General features: G+C 41.0%; 1 protein-coding gene across 4 annotated transcripts in view; it reads left to right on the top strand.

Annotated features, from left to right (window-relative positions):
- The window catches only part of INPP5D (inositol polyphosphate-5-phosphatase D), a 243,623-nt gene that overhangs the window by 193,298 nt on the left and 34,436 nt on the right, over positions 1–15,889 (top strand). For all 4 annotated transcript variants that reach the window (XM_029616170.1, XM_029616171.1, XM_029616172.1 and 1 more), the window contains 2 exons: positions 7,554–7,703; positions 10,295–10,373. In XM_029616170.1, coding sequence (XP_029472030.1) covers positions 7,554–7,703; positions 10,295–10,373 — 229 coding nt within the window. The remainder of the gene's footprint in view (positions 1–7,553; positions 7,704–10,294; positions 10,374–15,889) is intronic.

The raw sequence follows: 15,889 nt of genomic DNA, 5'->3' as shown, positions 1-15,889 counted from the left end.
CGGTTGCTGGCCCGGCCCTCCTTAAGGATCAACAGTGCAATGGATTCTGGTCCAGGAGAGTTCCCTCTAGCCAGGGGTTAAGTTGGCAGGGAAGGCCCCAGGAAGCAGACAGAGAGAGAGAGCGCTACCGATTACAAGGACCTCCCAAGAGTAAAGGTTTAAGCCATACCTGAAGTATTGTTTTGTGTTACTTGAATTGAAGGCATGCAGCCAGATTGTTTGAAGTGAATTCCACTGTAAATAAAGTGTACTTAAGGAATAGCCAGAGACTACATGTTGTTTCTCCGGCTGTTATCAAGCCATTCACTGCTCAAGCTACCACATATGGTATTGAATGTGGGATCTTTTTCTATAAGCCTGATAAAGAGAGAAAACACAAAGCCTCCAGAGGAAAGTAAATAGCTGAATGTGTGTACCCTGCCTAAAGAAATAGGTTGGGAAAGAAGAAGGTGCTGCTAGAAGGGAAGAGCACATAGGTTTAAAGTACAGACAGAGGGCCTGCAACCACAAAAAAAAACAACCCTCTTTCCCAGCTTTTGTACAACAGGCCAAGGGGGTTATCCACGCCTGTGTAGTCAGGGGTCAAGGAGTGAGTAAGGACTGGATAGGCAAGCAGGTATTTTTTGTTTTGTTTATGCTCTCCTATCCCCAGGGAGACATGGAATTGGAAGACTGTTTAGTAAGTAAGGAAGATGGAACAGGTGATTCAAGTCCTTACCATGGTCCAGCAACAGTTGAAAAAAACGCTCTGCAAGCCCAGATTGACCAACAGTAAGCACTTCAAATGCAGATGACACAGCAAAGCACAGTATTTCTTCAGACAGCAAAGGTTATACAGACTGCTCTGGACAGGATGCTTCAGGCAACCGCAACTCCTCAAATTCTGTTTAAAATGAAGGCTGGTGAAGACCCTGAGGTCTTCCTTAAAAACTTTGAAAGGAATTTCCGGCTCTCAGCTTGGCCTGAAATGAGTTGGACAATCTACCTGGTGAACTTACTCATGGTCAGAAGTCAAGTGGCTTTCCAATGAGCCTACCCAGATGGGAGGTCTACCTATGCAGTGGTCAAGGCTGCTATCCTGGAGAGAGCTGGGTATACCTCAGAAACATACCAGCAACAGTACCGGTGGGGTGCCCTGCAGCCCATAGAAAGCCTTTGCAATCTTTCACCACCTAAAAGATGCCAACTGGAAATGGTTGCAACCAGGAGCAAAGACTAGGATTAGCCCAACAAGTGCTTCTGGAGCAGTTTCTGGATAGGCTTGACCACCCCATGCGGAACTGGATCTGCTGTCACACAGGCTTCACATTGGAAAGAGCACTAGAAGTGGTGGAAGGCTTCCATCATGCGCAATTAATGCCCAGTGGTCTAAGGAGGCTAGAAAGGCATCTCCTGCAATCCCCCTGGCATAGCACAGATAATGAAGCTCCCCAGCAGCATTTATACGAGATGACTAGTTCTTCTTCTGGGCCCAGAATCCAGGCCACAGTCTTCCACATGCTTTAACTGTGGTTGGAGAGATCACTTGGCAAGGGACTGTCTATAAGAGGGAAGCAGAATTATAGATGTCAGCCTAGTGTCCCAGCTGACATTAGAAGGTGAAATATACAGCGGAAAAAGCAAATCTCCTAAATAGGGATGATCCTCAAGTTGAAGGAAAAAGGGAACCATGGGGAGACTGGAACAGTCAAGGAACAGGGCTCCAAAACTGCAACTTCATAGACACTTCTCATGCAAAACTCAAGGACTTTATAATCCAAATTGAACTGGATGGAGTGCCCACCCAAGTGCTGGTCGATTTGGGTTGTGGCAAGACTCATTCGTGAGGACTTGCTTCAAGAAGAGCATATCTACCACAAGAGGGAAGAGACACTGGCGTGTATACATGGGGACAAACCGAAATATCCAATCAGTCAGATCCTGTTAACAACTCCAGCAGTATAGACCTTGATGGAAGCAGGTGTCTTTCCCAAACTCCCCGTATCCAATAATCCTGGAACGAGATTGTCTCCAGTTTTCAACCCTCTGGGGTCAGCTCATGGATAATTGGGGTCCTCTGCCCAGAAGGGGAGTGCTCTTCATGCCGAGCCAGGAGTTAGCCTGGACATGGCTGGACGCCCAACCATACAAGGCCGAGCTGAGGGGGAGGACATGTGAGAAAGTTCATAAGAAACTCCCTCAAACCACCTTAAAGGTAACTGGCCAGGTTCTACTTAAGGATCAACACTGCAAGGGATTCTGGTCCGGGGAGTTCCCTCTAGTCATGGGTTGTCAGGGCAGAGAGAGCTTGGGAAGCAGAGAGAGAGAGATACCCATTACAAGGACTTCTCAAGAGTAAAGCTTTGTGCCATAACTGAAGTAAGGGGAGCAATATTGTTTTGTGTTATCTGAAGTGAAGGCCTGTGGCCAGATTGTTAGACGTTAATCCCACTGTAAATAAAGTGCACTTTAAGCAACCTTCAGAGCCTATCTGTTGTTTCTCTGGCTGTTATGGTACTAAGGAAGGTTCAGTTTATTTTAATTGTTTAATTTACAAAGAAGCTTTGAGTGATAAGAAATAAAAAAAAAAAAGGCAGAACAGAAATGGAAACACAGATTCAGTATGAAGGTCAGAGAGAGAAAATTCTATTGATAGGTGAGATTTGGAAGAAGCAACCCTTTTGGGTTTCTGTCCCACTGTTCTACTAAGGGATTTCACTCCTGACTTGAAATATCATTCTTTTTTGTTGGATGTGAAAGTCTGTCCATAAATCTTATCAACTCACTGCACCAGTAGTCCACTGATCCTAACACAAAAGATCCCCCTATTTGGAGACAAATGGAAATTTATTCTTTGTATTCAATTTTGGTTGCACATAGATTTGACAGCTTGATTTCATCAGCACCATTTGGAAATGTGTTTGATTAAAATAAACAACTGCTTCATGGAGCAATTGGTTCAGGAACCAACAAGAGAGGGAGCTATTTTAGATTTAATTCTTAGTGGAACGCAGGATTTAGTGAGAGAGGTAACACTGCTGGGGCCACCAATAGTGATCATAACATGATCAAATTTAAACTAATAACTGGAAGGGGGTCAATAAGTAAATCTTTAGCTCTAACACTACATTTTCAAAAGGGAAACTTTGATAAAATGAGGAAAATAGTTGGAAAAAAACTGAAAGGTGCAGCTGCAAAGGTTGAAAGTGTTCAACAGGCATGGACAATGTTTAAAAATACAATCCTAGACGCACAGTCCAGATGTATTCTACTCATTAAGAAAGGTGGAAGGAAGGCAAAATGATTACTGGCATGGTTAAAAGGTGAGGTGAAAGAGGCTATTTTAGCCAAAAAAAACCCATCCTTCAAAAATTGGAAGAAGGATCCATCTGAAGAAAATAGGAAAAAGCATAAGCATAGTCAAGTTAAGTGTAAAACATTGATAAGACAGGCAAAGAGAGAATTTGAAATGAAGTTGGCCATAGAGGCAAAAACTCATAATAAAAACTTTTTTTTTTTTTTTTTAATTTATTTATTTCTCATTTTCAATACATAATTCAATAATACAATTGAACTTTCACTAAGGAGATAAGGTATTTGTTACATACATCATATTTATAAAAATAAAATTTTTTTATCATCCTTATTTCCATAATACCAAACTAGATATATGAGGAGAGAGATCAGAGCAAAAATATAAACTAAAAAGTTACCCTAAAATAAAAGTAAATATAAGAGTTAAACAGGAATAAACTTTTTACCCAATATTGGATTAGGTCTGGTCTTCACTCTTTTGACTACGATATTCCTCCAGGAACTTCTCAAGATGCTCTGGCTCAAAATATATATATTTTCTATCGTCAACATACATTACAACTTTACATGGAAATCTGACAGAAATGTTAATTCCAAATGTTCTCGCTTGGTTAGCTAATACTAGAAATTTTTTCCTTCTCAACTGAGTTTCCCTAGCCACATCAGGGTATGCCCATATCTTTTGGCCAAGATACAAGGAGGACCTTTTTTCCAAAAATATTTTCAATATTTTTTCCCTTTCAGATGGAAGGGAAAACTTTACCAACAATGTACCCCTCCTTTCAACTTGTGCACTAAAAGATGTTTCTATCAGGGCTGTTACATTCAATGTTGTATCCTGTTGATCTAATACTTCCTCGGTATTTCTCCAATTTATAAAGTAGGCACTCACTATTTTAGGGATTTTCTCTGAGGATAACAATAAAATCTCCTGAAAATAGTTTTTCAGCTGTTCTTTTGGGGAGGTCAATCTACACTTAGGGAAATTGACTATCCTTAAATTAGCTTGTCTCATGTTGTTCTCCAACATCTCTACTTTCCTATTGAGCATTGTTTCACCCTGTATAACCATTGTCTGAACTTGTTTCAGTTGAGATATTTCTTCTTCTACCTTTTTTATTGCTAACTCATTAGTTACCACCAAAGGGTTCAAATTAGATATTACTTTTTGAACATCACTTACACTTGAATTTAACTTCCCTATATCCTTATGGATTACATTCACTGCCTTCCATATCATTCCCAAAGTCACATTATTTATATCCCCTCCAAGGGGGTCCACTTCACTTTGTAAAAGCTGGGCATTAGAGGTCCCGGGATTATCTGTGCCAATTAGAGGAGAAGAACTTCCCAGTCCATTAACCGGTGCAGTTTTTTCGCCGGTTAGCTCTCTGTTACTAGTTAAACAGAGGCTCCTTTCACTGGTAAGAGGATCAACTCCTTTTACCTTTCCTAGCAATGCCGTCTCTATGTCTTTCACCTCCTCGATCGGGCTTATTTCCAACGACGCCATCCGTCTTGGAGATAGGCCTGGTTCACTGACCAACGCGTTGCTTTGTGGTGGAGTAGGTGTTTTGGGAGCCCCGGGACTTAGACTCACCTCTCCCGATAATGTGAGAGCTTGCTCTTCACTCTCAATTATAATGGGACTCTCCGGGGTTTCTTTGCCTGTTTTTAGATAATATCCTGGCAAAGTAGTTTGAATGGGCATAGGTCGAGCAGGGGTCGAGGCATCCTGCCTTACCTTTCCCTTCCGTTTAGTGTGGGGCATCACTATAAGGAGCCTCACACCATGGATCAGAAAAACTTTTGTTCCAAATTTTTATCAGCAGGAGGGGAGAGAGAGGAGAGAGGCCGGCAAGCTCGGCAGCCCACTCACTTGAGAGAGTCCCCGGGACATTCTTTTTTGGGACTTTGAATTGAACAGCTACAGCCCTGAGGTTTCGGCCAGGGCGTTTCCTCACAGTGTCGTCATCGGAACGCGTCTGCTGCTATTTAAACAAGCGGCAGACGGCGCGTCGTGCCGTCGGCGCGCTACCTAAGCCGCGCGCTCCGTAAGGGGCGCGCGGCTTTGACCGGCTTAGGCCGGTGAAGGCGGGGAGGCGAGAATCCCTGGTCCACCTTTCATCTACGGAGGTATTTAAAGCCTTTACTTGCCGGTTATTTCTCAAAAATTTGTTTAAATAAAAACTTTTTAAAATATCCAAAGCAAGAAACCTGAGAGGGAGATGGTTGGACCGTTAGATGACCGAGGGGTTAAAGGGGCTCTTAGGGAAGATAAGGCCATTGCAGAAAGAATAAATTAATTCTTTGCTTCTGTGTTTACTAATGATGTTGGGGAGATACCAGTTCTGAAGATGGTTTTCAAGAGTGATGAGTCAGATGAACTGAACCAAATCACTGTGAACCTGGAAGATGTAGTAGGCCAGATTGACAAGAGTAGCAAATCACCTGATCCAGATGGTATGCATCCTAGGCTTCTGAAGGAAAATTGAAATTTCAGATCTATTAGTTAAAATTTGTAACCTATCATTAAAATCATCCATTGTACCTGAAGATTGGAGGGTGGCCAATGTAACCCCAATATTTAAAAAGGGCTCCAGGGGTGATCCATGAAACTATAGACCAGTGAGCCTGACTTCAGGCCTGGGAAAAATAGTAGAAACTATTCTAAAGATAAAAATCACAAAGCATATAGAAAGACACGGTTTAATGGAGCACAGTCAACATGGATTTACCCAAAGGAAGTCTTGCCTCACAAATCTTCTTTTTTTTTTTTTTTGAAGGGGTTAATAAACATGTAGATAAAGGTGAACCAGAAAATGTAGTGTATTTGGATTTTCAGAAGGCGTTTAACAAAGTCCCTCATGAGAGGCTTCTAAGAAAACTAAAAAGTCATGGGATAGGAGGCAATGTCCTTTCGTGGATTACAAACTGGTTAAAAGACAGGAAACAGGATTAAATGGTCAGTTTTCTCAGTGGAAAAGGATAGACAGTGGAGTGCCTCAGGGATCTGTACTTGGACCAGTGCTTTTCAATATATTTATAAATGATCTGGAGAGGAATACGACGAGTGAGGATATCAAATTTGCAGATGATACAAAATTATTCAGAGTAGTTAAATCACAAGCGGATTGTGATACATTGCAGGAGGACCTTGTGAGACTGGAAGATTGGGCATCCAAATGGCAGATGAAATTTAATGTGGACAAGTGCAAGGTGTTGCATATAGGGAAAAATAACCCTTGCTGTAGTTACACGATGTTAGGTTCCATATTAGGAGCTACCACCCAGGAAAAAGATCTAGGCATCATAGTGGATAATACTTTGAAATCGTCGGCTCAGTGTGCTGTAGCAGTCAAAAAAGCAAACAGAATGTTAGGAATTATTAGAAAGGGAATGGTTAATAAAATGGAAAATGTCATAATGCCTCTGTATCGCTCCATGGTGAGACTGCACCTTGCGCACCTTGAATACTGTGTACAATTCTGGTCGCCGCATCTCAAAAAAGATATAGTTGCAATGGAGAAGGTACAGAAAAAGGGTGACCAAAATGATAAAAGGGATGGAACAGCTCTCCTATGAGGAAAGGCTGAAGAAGTTAGGGCTGTTCAGCATGGAGAAGAGATGGCTGAGGGGGGATATGATAGAGGTCCTTAAAATCATGAGAGGACTTGAATGAGTAGATGTGAATCAGTTATTTACACTTTCGGATAATAGAAGGACTAGGGGGCAATCCATGAAGTTAGCAAGAAGCACATTTAAGACTAATCGGAGAAAATTCTTTTTCACTCAATGCACAATTAAGCTCTGGAATTTGTTGCCAGAGGATGAGGTTAGTACAGTTAGTGTAGCTGGGTTTAAAAAAGGTTTGGATAAGTTCTTGGAGGAGAAGTCCATTAACTGCTATTAATCAAGTTGCCTTAGGGAATGGCCTCTGCTATTACTGGCATCAGTAGCATGGGATCTTCTTAGTGTTTGGTTACCTGCCAGGTTCTTGTGGCCTGGTTTGGCCTCTGTTGGAAACAGGATGTTGGGCTTGATGGACCCTTGGTCTCACCCAGCTTAGCATGTTCTTAATCTTTTCTTTTAATAAGAAGGAAATGTTTTCTTTGCATTAATGATTTAAGGAATCATTTTTTCTACAATTTTGTTACATCACTTTAAAATAAATATCTTTTAGCAAAATGTCAGATATTTAAAATGACAAAATGGATTATGGCACTTTGGGATTATTTCCTCTTCTTCCTCTTCTCTAGGTGAAGGCTGTATTCCACTTCGATTGGAAGCTACTGAATCACGGATTCCCTTCCATATTCTATTAACGCACCATGGAGAAATGGCTGGCCGCTTCCGAGGTGAAATCAAGCTACAAACCTCAGAAGGGAAACAAAGAGAGAAGCTGTATGGTAAGATAATGGCTAAATGATACCAGTTAGTACAGCTGGAACTGTCAGGGTCCCAGAGCTGAGATTTAAGTAGCCTTCCATGGATTAGGATCCCTGAGACTCACTGCTAGCGCAAGCAAGCCACAGATAAGCTGGAGCAAGTAGTTGAACAAAGTTAATGTATTCACTATACCTTCCAGGGAATAGAGTTCAAGGAGAAAACAAAGACCAGACAGGCACAAGTCAGAAAACACATAGTCCAGGAAGTCAAAGTAAAAGAACTCATGGCCAGCAAGAAATGATGCAGGGAACATAGAAGGCAGGCAGCACAACACAGCAAACCAAAGATAGTGACCAAAGAATCACAAGCAATGAACCAACAGGGAGTACAGTTAGAGGCAGGGAAGAAATACCCTGGGCCAAGCAGGACAGGGAAACACCTGCACATGCAACACCTGACACAACCAGTAGTGAGCTGGCTGAAATGCAATCCTCAAGAGGCAGAAGAGCTCTTCCTGGAAAAGTGACACAGGGCACCAGTTCAAAACCAGCCTTTGCCTAACATGTACTGAAAAACAAGATAACAGTGCAGAAAGATAAGGCACATTAAATACTTCAGATAATACTTACTGTATATACTCATGTATAAGTCAAGGGTATAATTTGGGCCCCAAAATCAAGATTTATCTGTTACCTGTGGCTGTCGAGGGTAAAACCTAGGGAGTTTATGAAATGGTGAAATCATACTTAGAAACAAACTGATAACTTAAGAAAATCGCTTTTATTTTTTAAAAGCAGAATAAAGTGTCTCATAAGAAACATTATCATTCAACAGCTTACGAAAATGTCCCTGCTGTATGAATCCTTGCCTCCCTTCCCCATGGCTATCCCTGTTGTTTGAATCCTTCTCTTTTATTCAAATCCTTCAAGTCTGATTCTTCATCGTCGGAATGTCCGAATAAATCGTGGAATTATTCTTTGGTGATGCCATTAGCGTAAATGTCTTCACTATCTCTATCTATTGAATCATCATCCAATGCTGATTCATCTTTGTCTTCATAGATGGCGTCATCTTCTGATCCATCCATAGCATTGCTATTGCCGCATTTCAGGAATGACTTCTTGACCATTGCTGGTGATGCATATAGGGAAAAATAACCCATGCTATAGTTACACAATGTCAGGTCCCATATTAGGAGATACCACTCAAGAAAGAGATCTAGGCGTCATAGTGGATAACACATTGAAATCGTCGGTTCAGTGTGCTGGCCTCTTTAAGAATCGAGCCCCTAAATAAAACCTGGCACAATGCAGGTATTAAAATGAGCTGAGTTGCAAGCAAATTAGCTCATTACTAGGCAATGTATAGTAATCAAACTACACAGTTTGCCTCAAAATTCACAAACTGCATTATTTGATCTAAATTTAGCTAAAAGTTGTAGTTAACTTTCCCTGGGAGCATTGAAATATTAATGTACACCCTGATACTCCCAGGGGTCTGTTTAAAGGGACAGAGCAGCCCAATGACCCCCTTCTGATGGCATTTAAACCCCTGGTGGGAGTCCCATGTAGCACCACAGCCTCACTTCCTCTGCTGCCTTTTGAGGCAGCCAAAGTAGTTAAAAATAAATAAAAATTTAAAAGTGGCATTCCGGACCCCCCCCCCCCCCCCTCTCCCTTCCAAATTTCCCCTTGTAATGAAAAAGCACCCCCCAATCCCCTTGGGCTTTGTCCATTACCTTCATAGCCCTGGTGGTGTTGTGGAGTTCCGAACACCCCCCTAGGTGCACCTACCGTTTTAAAAATGAACTGGAGAAATGTTTTCATTGTAGCTTTGTGAATATACCCCTTTAAGTTAAAGATAGATTTAATCTACTATTAGAATATGGCAGATAGGCATTAGAAACTGGTTTTCCTATTTCAGTATCGGGACATTATGTTGCATGGTCACAGAATTCAGTTAATTTTCTTTTGTGATGACATACCTCCAAGGAACACAAGCAGAATTGGTTTTCTTTTTCCATGGAATTGCATTCAGTCTATTCCTTATGGATTCATGATCCTAAAGGCTCTATACCTGGAATACCTTGCATTTATGCAAAGAAATTCAGGGTCTGCCTTCTCTCCTCTTTGATCTATACCTAAATGTTATTTCATGTGGAGACAGAAATCAAGTTCTGGTTTTGATTCTTTTCAGATGGGAAGAGAATTCTGGTTTGGGTTCTCCTTTTGGGGGAAGTGCCTGGAATCTATACTTGAAAAAGGAGCTTATCACTCACTAGTAAATAATTAGTTCATGGTGCTAACTCAGGCATAATACAAAGTTCTTGGCTCATATCCTATTAATGGACTCACATTTACCATACTCCCATTTTCAGTGATTATATGTTGTGATATTTTTTATGTGTTTAGATTTTATTTATAACTATGAATGTTCTGTTGTAATAATCCATGTTGAGCAATTTATTGGAAATCATGGAACATAAGAATATGTAAATAAATAAATAAATAAATAAATAAATAAATAAATACATAGAAATGTGTTTGCAGTTTATCTGTGTTCTGTTTATTAGTTGGTAAAACATAATTTCATCTCTGCCACTTTCTTGTAGATTTTGTAAAGATTGAGAGGGATGACGCTGCAAGTCAGAAGCAAATAAAAAGCTGCCAGCAGCTGGAACAGTCTGGCAGGTAAAGAACTAGCAACAGTGGTACAGTAAAGCCTCTCAGGAATAAAGAGTATATGATACGAGTGCAATTTTCCAAAGCCATTTCCGTGTGGAAATGGGGCCTTTGAAAACTGCTTACCCTATCTGTCACCACACACATAACTTTCCCTGCAGTGAGGGGAGGATTGGAGAGGAGTTTGCACTTATGCACATATGTTTGTATTTCCAAACATTAAGCATTTTAAATTTATCTGGATTTATTTATTTATTTATTTTTCTCTGCTGCATTATCAGAGGTCCTAAGTGGCTTACATAAAACCATTCACCAAACAAATATGCCAGATTTGCTCACAGACTAAGTAAAAATAAGACCAAAAACTCTGCCAATGTGTATTTAAAACTATAACCATCATCAGTCTGATAAATCTAATTTTTCACAGCAAACTTCATTGCAACTGAGATTAAATGCCTCCCTGAACAGAAATATATTTAATTGCTTCTTAAATGTCTTAAATCAAACCTCCGGCCAGAGATCATCAGGGAGTCGGTTCCATAATATTGGACCTGATACTGCAAACAGCCTCTCTCGTATCTCTGCTAGTCTGACTACCTGAGCAGAAGGCATCTCTAGTAGGCATTGCCTGAAGATTGAAGCTTTGTCACTGGCTGATAAATTTTTAATAAGGTGCCAATGCACTGCGGGTCTCATTGCTCAATGTCTTGAGAATCGTCAATAAGATTTTGTATCTTATTCTCTAGTCCACTGGCAACCAGTGTAATGAATACAAAATTGGGGAAATATGCTCAAAATGAGTGGTCCCTGTTAGAATGTGTGCTGCAGAATTTTTAGTTGATTGAAGCGCTTTCAAAGTAGATTGAGAAAGGCCAAGATAGACGGAATTACAATAGTCTAATTCCGATACTATCAGGAATTGTGCCCGCTCAAATAACAGGTGCAAATTTCTGCTCTTACTTCATCCTGCACATTTTGCAAAGGGAAAGATTTCCCTTTTAAAAATGGTGAAAAGTCTGTGGATAAAAAGTACCTGCCAACTCTGCTACATACCAACAGAGAGGGCAATTTTCAGATTGGGCACACAAATGCAAAGTCAAGTCTAAAACAACAAGTTCTGTTTCATTTCTGTCGAACAGTTCATAAGATATCTGCCATATCTATTTTCAGACTTTACAGTTTATTTCTTTATCTCAGCACTGATATAAGTCTCTAAATATGGGGGGTGCTTTACCACAAGCCTTTGCCCAAAAAAGCTTACAATGTAATGAGTACCGAAGGCAGTAGAAGACAAAGCAATTACCCCAAGTTCACAAAATGTGGCATTGGCAGGATTTGAACCTGATCCCCTGGTTCCAAGCCTAAAACTATGAAAACTAGGTCACACCCTTTCCTTTAAACTGTGGTTTGATGTAAAGTAGAGAAGGGCAGCGGTGGTCTTGCTTCACAGAAGTGGGAACAGGGAAGAGGCTGGAAACTTCAGGCCGGTTAGTCTTTCCTCTGTAGTGGGAAAATTATTGGTGATGCTGCTGAGGGAAAGGATAGTCAACTATCTGCAGTCCAATGTCAAATGAAACTGGTTGATTTTTTTGATTGGGCAACTAGAGAATTAGATCAAGGACAAACACTCGATGTGATATATCTGGATTTCAGTAAAGCTTTTGACATTGTCCCACATAGCTCACGAAAAAGAAATGAAAAATCTGGGAGTGAGTCCCAAGATGGTGAAATGGGTCAAAAATTAGTTGACTGAGAGACAACAGTAAGTGGTGGTAAATGGAATCTATTCTGAAGAGGGAAGAGTGATATGTGGAATGCATCAAAGATTGGTTTTGGGGCCGATTCTGTTCTATATCTTTGTGAGCGACATAGTAGAAGAGTTAGAAGGAAAAGTTTGTCTTTTTACACTAAGATCAGCAACAGAGTGGACATACCTGAAGGAGTAAAGCGAATGAAAAATTATCTAAAAAAAGCTCAAAAAGTGGACAAAGATTTGGCAGCTGGGATTCAACGTCAAGAAATGCAGTCATGCATTTGGGGTGCAGAAATGTAAAGGAGCTCTATGTGAGGGGTCTGCAAGACTGATATGCATGGACCAGGAAAGAGGGTGATAGTCTCTGATGATCTGAAGGCGGCAAAGAAATCCAACAAGGCAATGGTTAAGGCTAGAGGGATGCTGGACTACATAGAGAGAGGCATAACCAGCAGAAAAAGGAGGAGGTAATGCTTCTGTACAGGTCCTTGGTGAGGCCTCACCTGAAGCACTGTTTTCATTTCTGGGGACTGTATCTCAAAAAGGATAGAGACAGGATGAAAGCGGTCCAAAGAAAGGTGACCAAAATGGTATGGGATTTGCACTGGAAGACTTATGAGATGAAACTGCAAGAACTACGGTAAATATGTATATCCTGGAGGAGAGGAGGGCCATGAAAAATATGATACAGATTTTTAAATACCTAAAGGTTATTAATGATGCCACAAGAATCAAACCTTTTCCATTGGAAAGAAAGCTATATAACTAGGGGTCATAATATGAATCTCCAAGGGGACAGGAACAACATCAGGAAATATTTCTGCATGGAAAGGATGGTAGATGCATGAAATACCCCCTTGGAAGAGGAAGTGAATATAATAGAAGAATTCAAAAGAGTGTGGAATAAATTTGGAGGATCCCAAATGGCTAAAGAATGGAAATGAAGGAAAGGGATAACCTGTACTAACTTGGGTAATCTGAACGGAGCTGCAGTTACTATCCTTAACAGAAGGCATGGGGGTAACCTGCACAGAATGGCAGTTAGTACCCTAAGCAACTTGCTGGGCAGTCTGGATGGTCCACTTGGTTCTTTTTCTGTCATCATTTACTATGTTACCATGCTGTGTACCATTCAGCAAACAGAAAGGAATTACTGGTGATGCAATGATCATTTTGGGCCCATGTGTAGCTCCAGGGTTGGCTCTGCCCTCACCTCCACTAACCCAAGTTCTCCAATGATAATTTTTGAGGGGGGGGGGGACTGATCAACTCAGTTAATTTGAGCCCATGCAGTTCCCATACTGTATGGGTACTGGACTTCTCAGTCATGGCCTGACCTTAGCAGGGCCCCCTTAACCGCTTAGGCCCTGGTGTAATTGCACTAGCTGCCCTCCATCCTCCCCTTTTGCTATGTCACTGAAAGATCTGAAGCCTCATTTACTTGGTATTTTTTTCTGTTTATCCTTTCTTTCATGACATTCTTAATTTTTACTTCCAGCAGCTAGCAGGAAGTCATTATGCAATGGGATCATTGCTTTTATTAGTCTTCCACTTCCACTCTGTAATGCTGTACTGCAACAGGTTATGGCTTGCAAACTAGATATTTCAACTATTACTAGTGGGCAGGTTGGAAGAGGGAGGTACATGAAGTTGTGTATTGTGGATAGATTATGTTTGGAAGAATTGTGTTTCTGCTGAGGGCAGAGGTGCCTAAGCAATGTGTGCATTGAGGGAGGGAATATGTGTATGTGCTCCAATTCTGGCTGCTCCTATTCTTCTGTGCAATCTTTCATCTATGCACGAATGGGCATACATGTGAATTTCCTGGCTGCAGAACCACATGAAGATGAAAATTACACAAATTGACACACTGTTAGGTGCATAAGGCATTTTTATAGTACTTTACTGTAAAGATTGTCTAAAAGCCATAAAGCAAGTTTGCTTACCATAAACAGTGTTTCAGTAGATAGCAGGATGAATTAGCCATTACATATGGGGTGATGTCATCCAGTGGCATGGAACGGACTTGTCTCTCCAAGCTAGTAGAGCTTTGAGCTCCACTGAGCATGTGTGCAGAAGTTCACATGCAGACATTGCCTTGAATCTCCTCAGTCTATACCAGAGCTAATATAACTATAGAGACAACTCTCCAGGGAGACAGTTGGATATTCCATAGCTAATTCATCCTGCTATATAAAGAAAACACAGTTTATGGTAAGCAAACTTGCTTTTTCTGTTGATAAGCAGGCTGAAATAGCCATTACATATGAGGAGTCCCCAGATGAGGGATGCAGTGGAACTTTTAGTTAATAAACAACCTGGCCCTCACCATGGAGAGTAGACTACAGCGAGACCAGATTTTGCAAAACTGCCTGTTCAAATTTATTAGCAGTCTTTGAGAGGTTATCAAGACAGTAGTGAGACATAAAGGTGTGAAAGGAAGACCAAGTTGCAGCTTTGCAGATATCTTTAATATGTACTTCTCAAAGATATACAATGGAAGCAGCCATGCTTCTCACTTGATGAGCCTTTACAGAGTTTGTGACTTGCAGTCCTGCCAAGGTATAGCAGTGTTGAATGCACAGTCAACCAGTTAAAGTACACTTTGCGACCACTACTCCTTGTCTTTTGGGGTCGTATGAAATGAACAGTTGGGAGGTTTTATGATGTGGCTGAGTTCATTGCTTGTAATATGCTAAGGCCCTTTTGCAGTGCTGAGTATGTAGGGCTTTTTTGCCTTCATGTGAATGGGTCTAGGAAAGAAGGTAGTCAATACAATTGATTGATCGATACAGAAAGCTAAGACTACCTTCAGGAGAAACTTCGGGTGAGCACGGAGAACTACCTTGTTGTAGAAGAATTACATGTATGGAGGACAATGGACAAGAGTTTGGAGTTCACTGACTCTCCTAGCTGAAGTCACTGCCATGAGGAACACTACCTTCCATGTCAAGTACTTTAGAGAAGCTGACTCAAATGGCTTAAAGGGAGGCTTCATTAGTTAGGAAAGGACCACATTAAGGTCCCACGGAACAGATGCCATGAACCTTTCATGAAACAAGATCTCTGTGTATGAATAGAAATCAGTTTGCTATCAACTTGAATAAGTTAAGCTGCTATAGTGCTGAGGTGTACTTGCACCGAAGAGGTGGTGAGGCCTGAGTCAGAAAAGTAGAGCAATTATTTCAGCATGTGCTTAGGGTTGCAAGAAAATGGGTCCAAAACATTTGTTGAAACTATTTGGGGTACTTATTCCATTTGAAGGCATAGTTTCTTCTAGTTGAAGTTTTTTTGGATGAGACTAATAGGTCCACAATCACTGAACATTCAACAACCAAGCTGTGAGATTAACGGCAGAAATGTTGTATTGGTACAATGACCTGTCTTCCTGAATTAACAACATAAGAACATGTCATAGTGGGTCAGACCAAGGGTCCATCAAGCCCAGCATCTTGTTTCCAACAGTGGCCAATCCAGGCCATAAGAACCCATGCTACTGTTGCTAATAATAGCAGTGGCTATTCTCTAAGTCAACTTAATTAATAGCAGGTAATGGATTTCTTCTATGTGAATGTAAAGACTGTTGGAAAGTTGTACTAGACAGACATATCAAATCTGCCTAGGCCACCCTGAGGCTAGGAGGATTAGATGAGCACAATCCTGAAGAACCTTCTGTACTGTTCAGGTGATAAGTGGTAAAGGTGGAAAAGCATACATGAGATTTTGTCCCCAACTAAGGAGGAAAGCATCTTGAATTAGTTTGTGATCACTT

This window comes from Rhinatrema bivittatum, chromosome 9 (assembly GCF_901001135.1).
Source record: "Rhinatrema bivittatum chromosome 9, aRhiBiv1.1, whole genome shotgun sequence".
In the NCBI taxonomy this organism is placed as follows: Eukaryota; Metazoa; Chordata; class Amphibia; order Gymnophiona; family Rhinatrematidae; genus Rhinatrema; species Rhinatrema bivittatum.
This window is presented reverse-complemented; position numbering and strand designations above follow the sequence as displayed.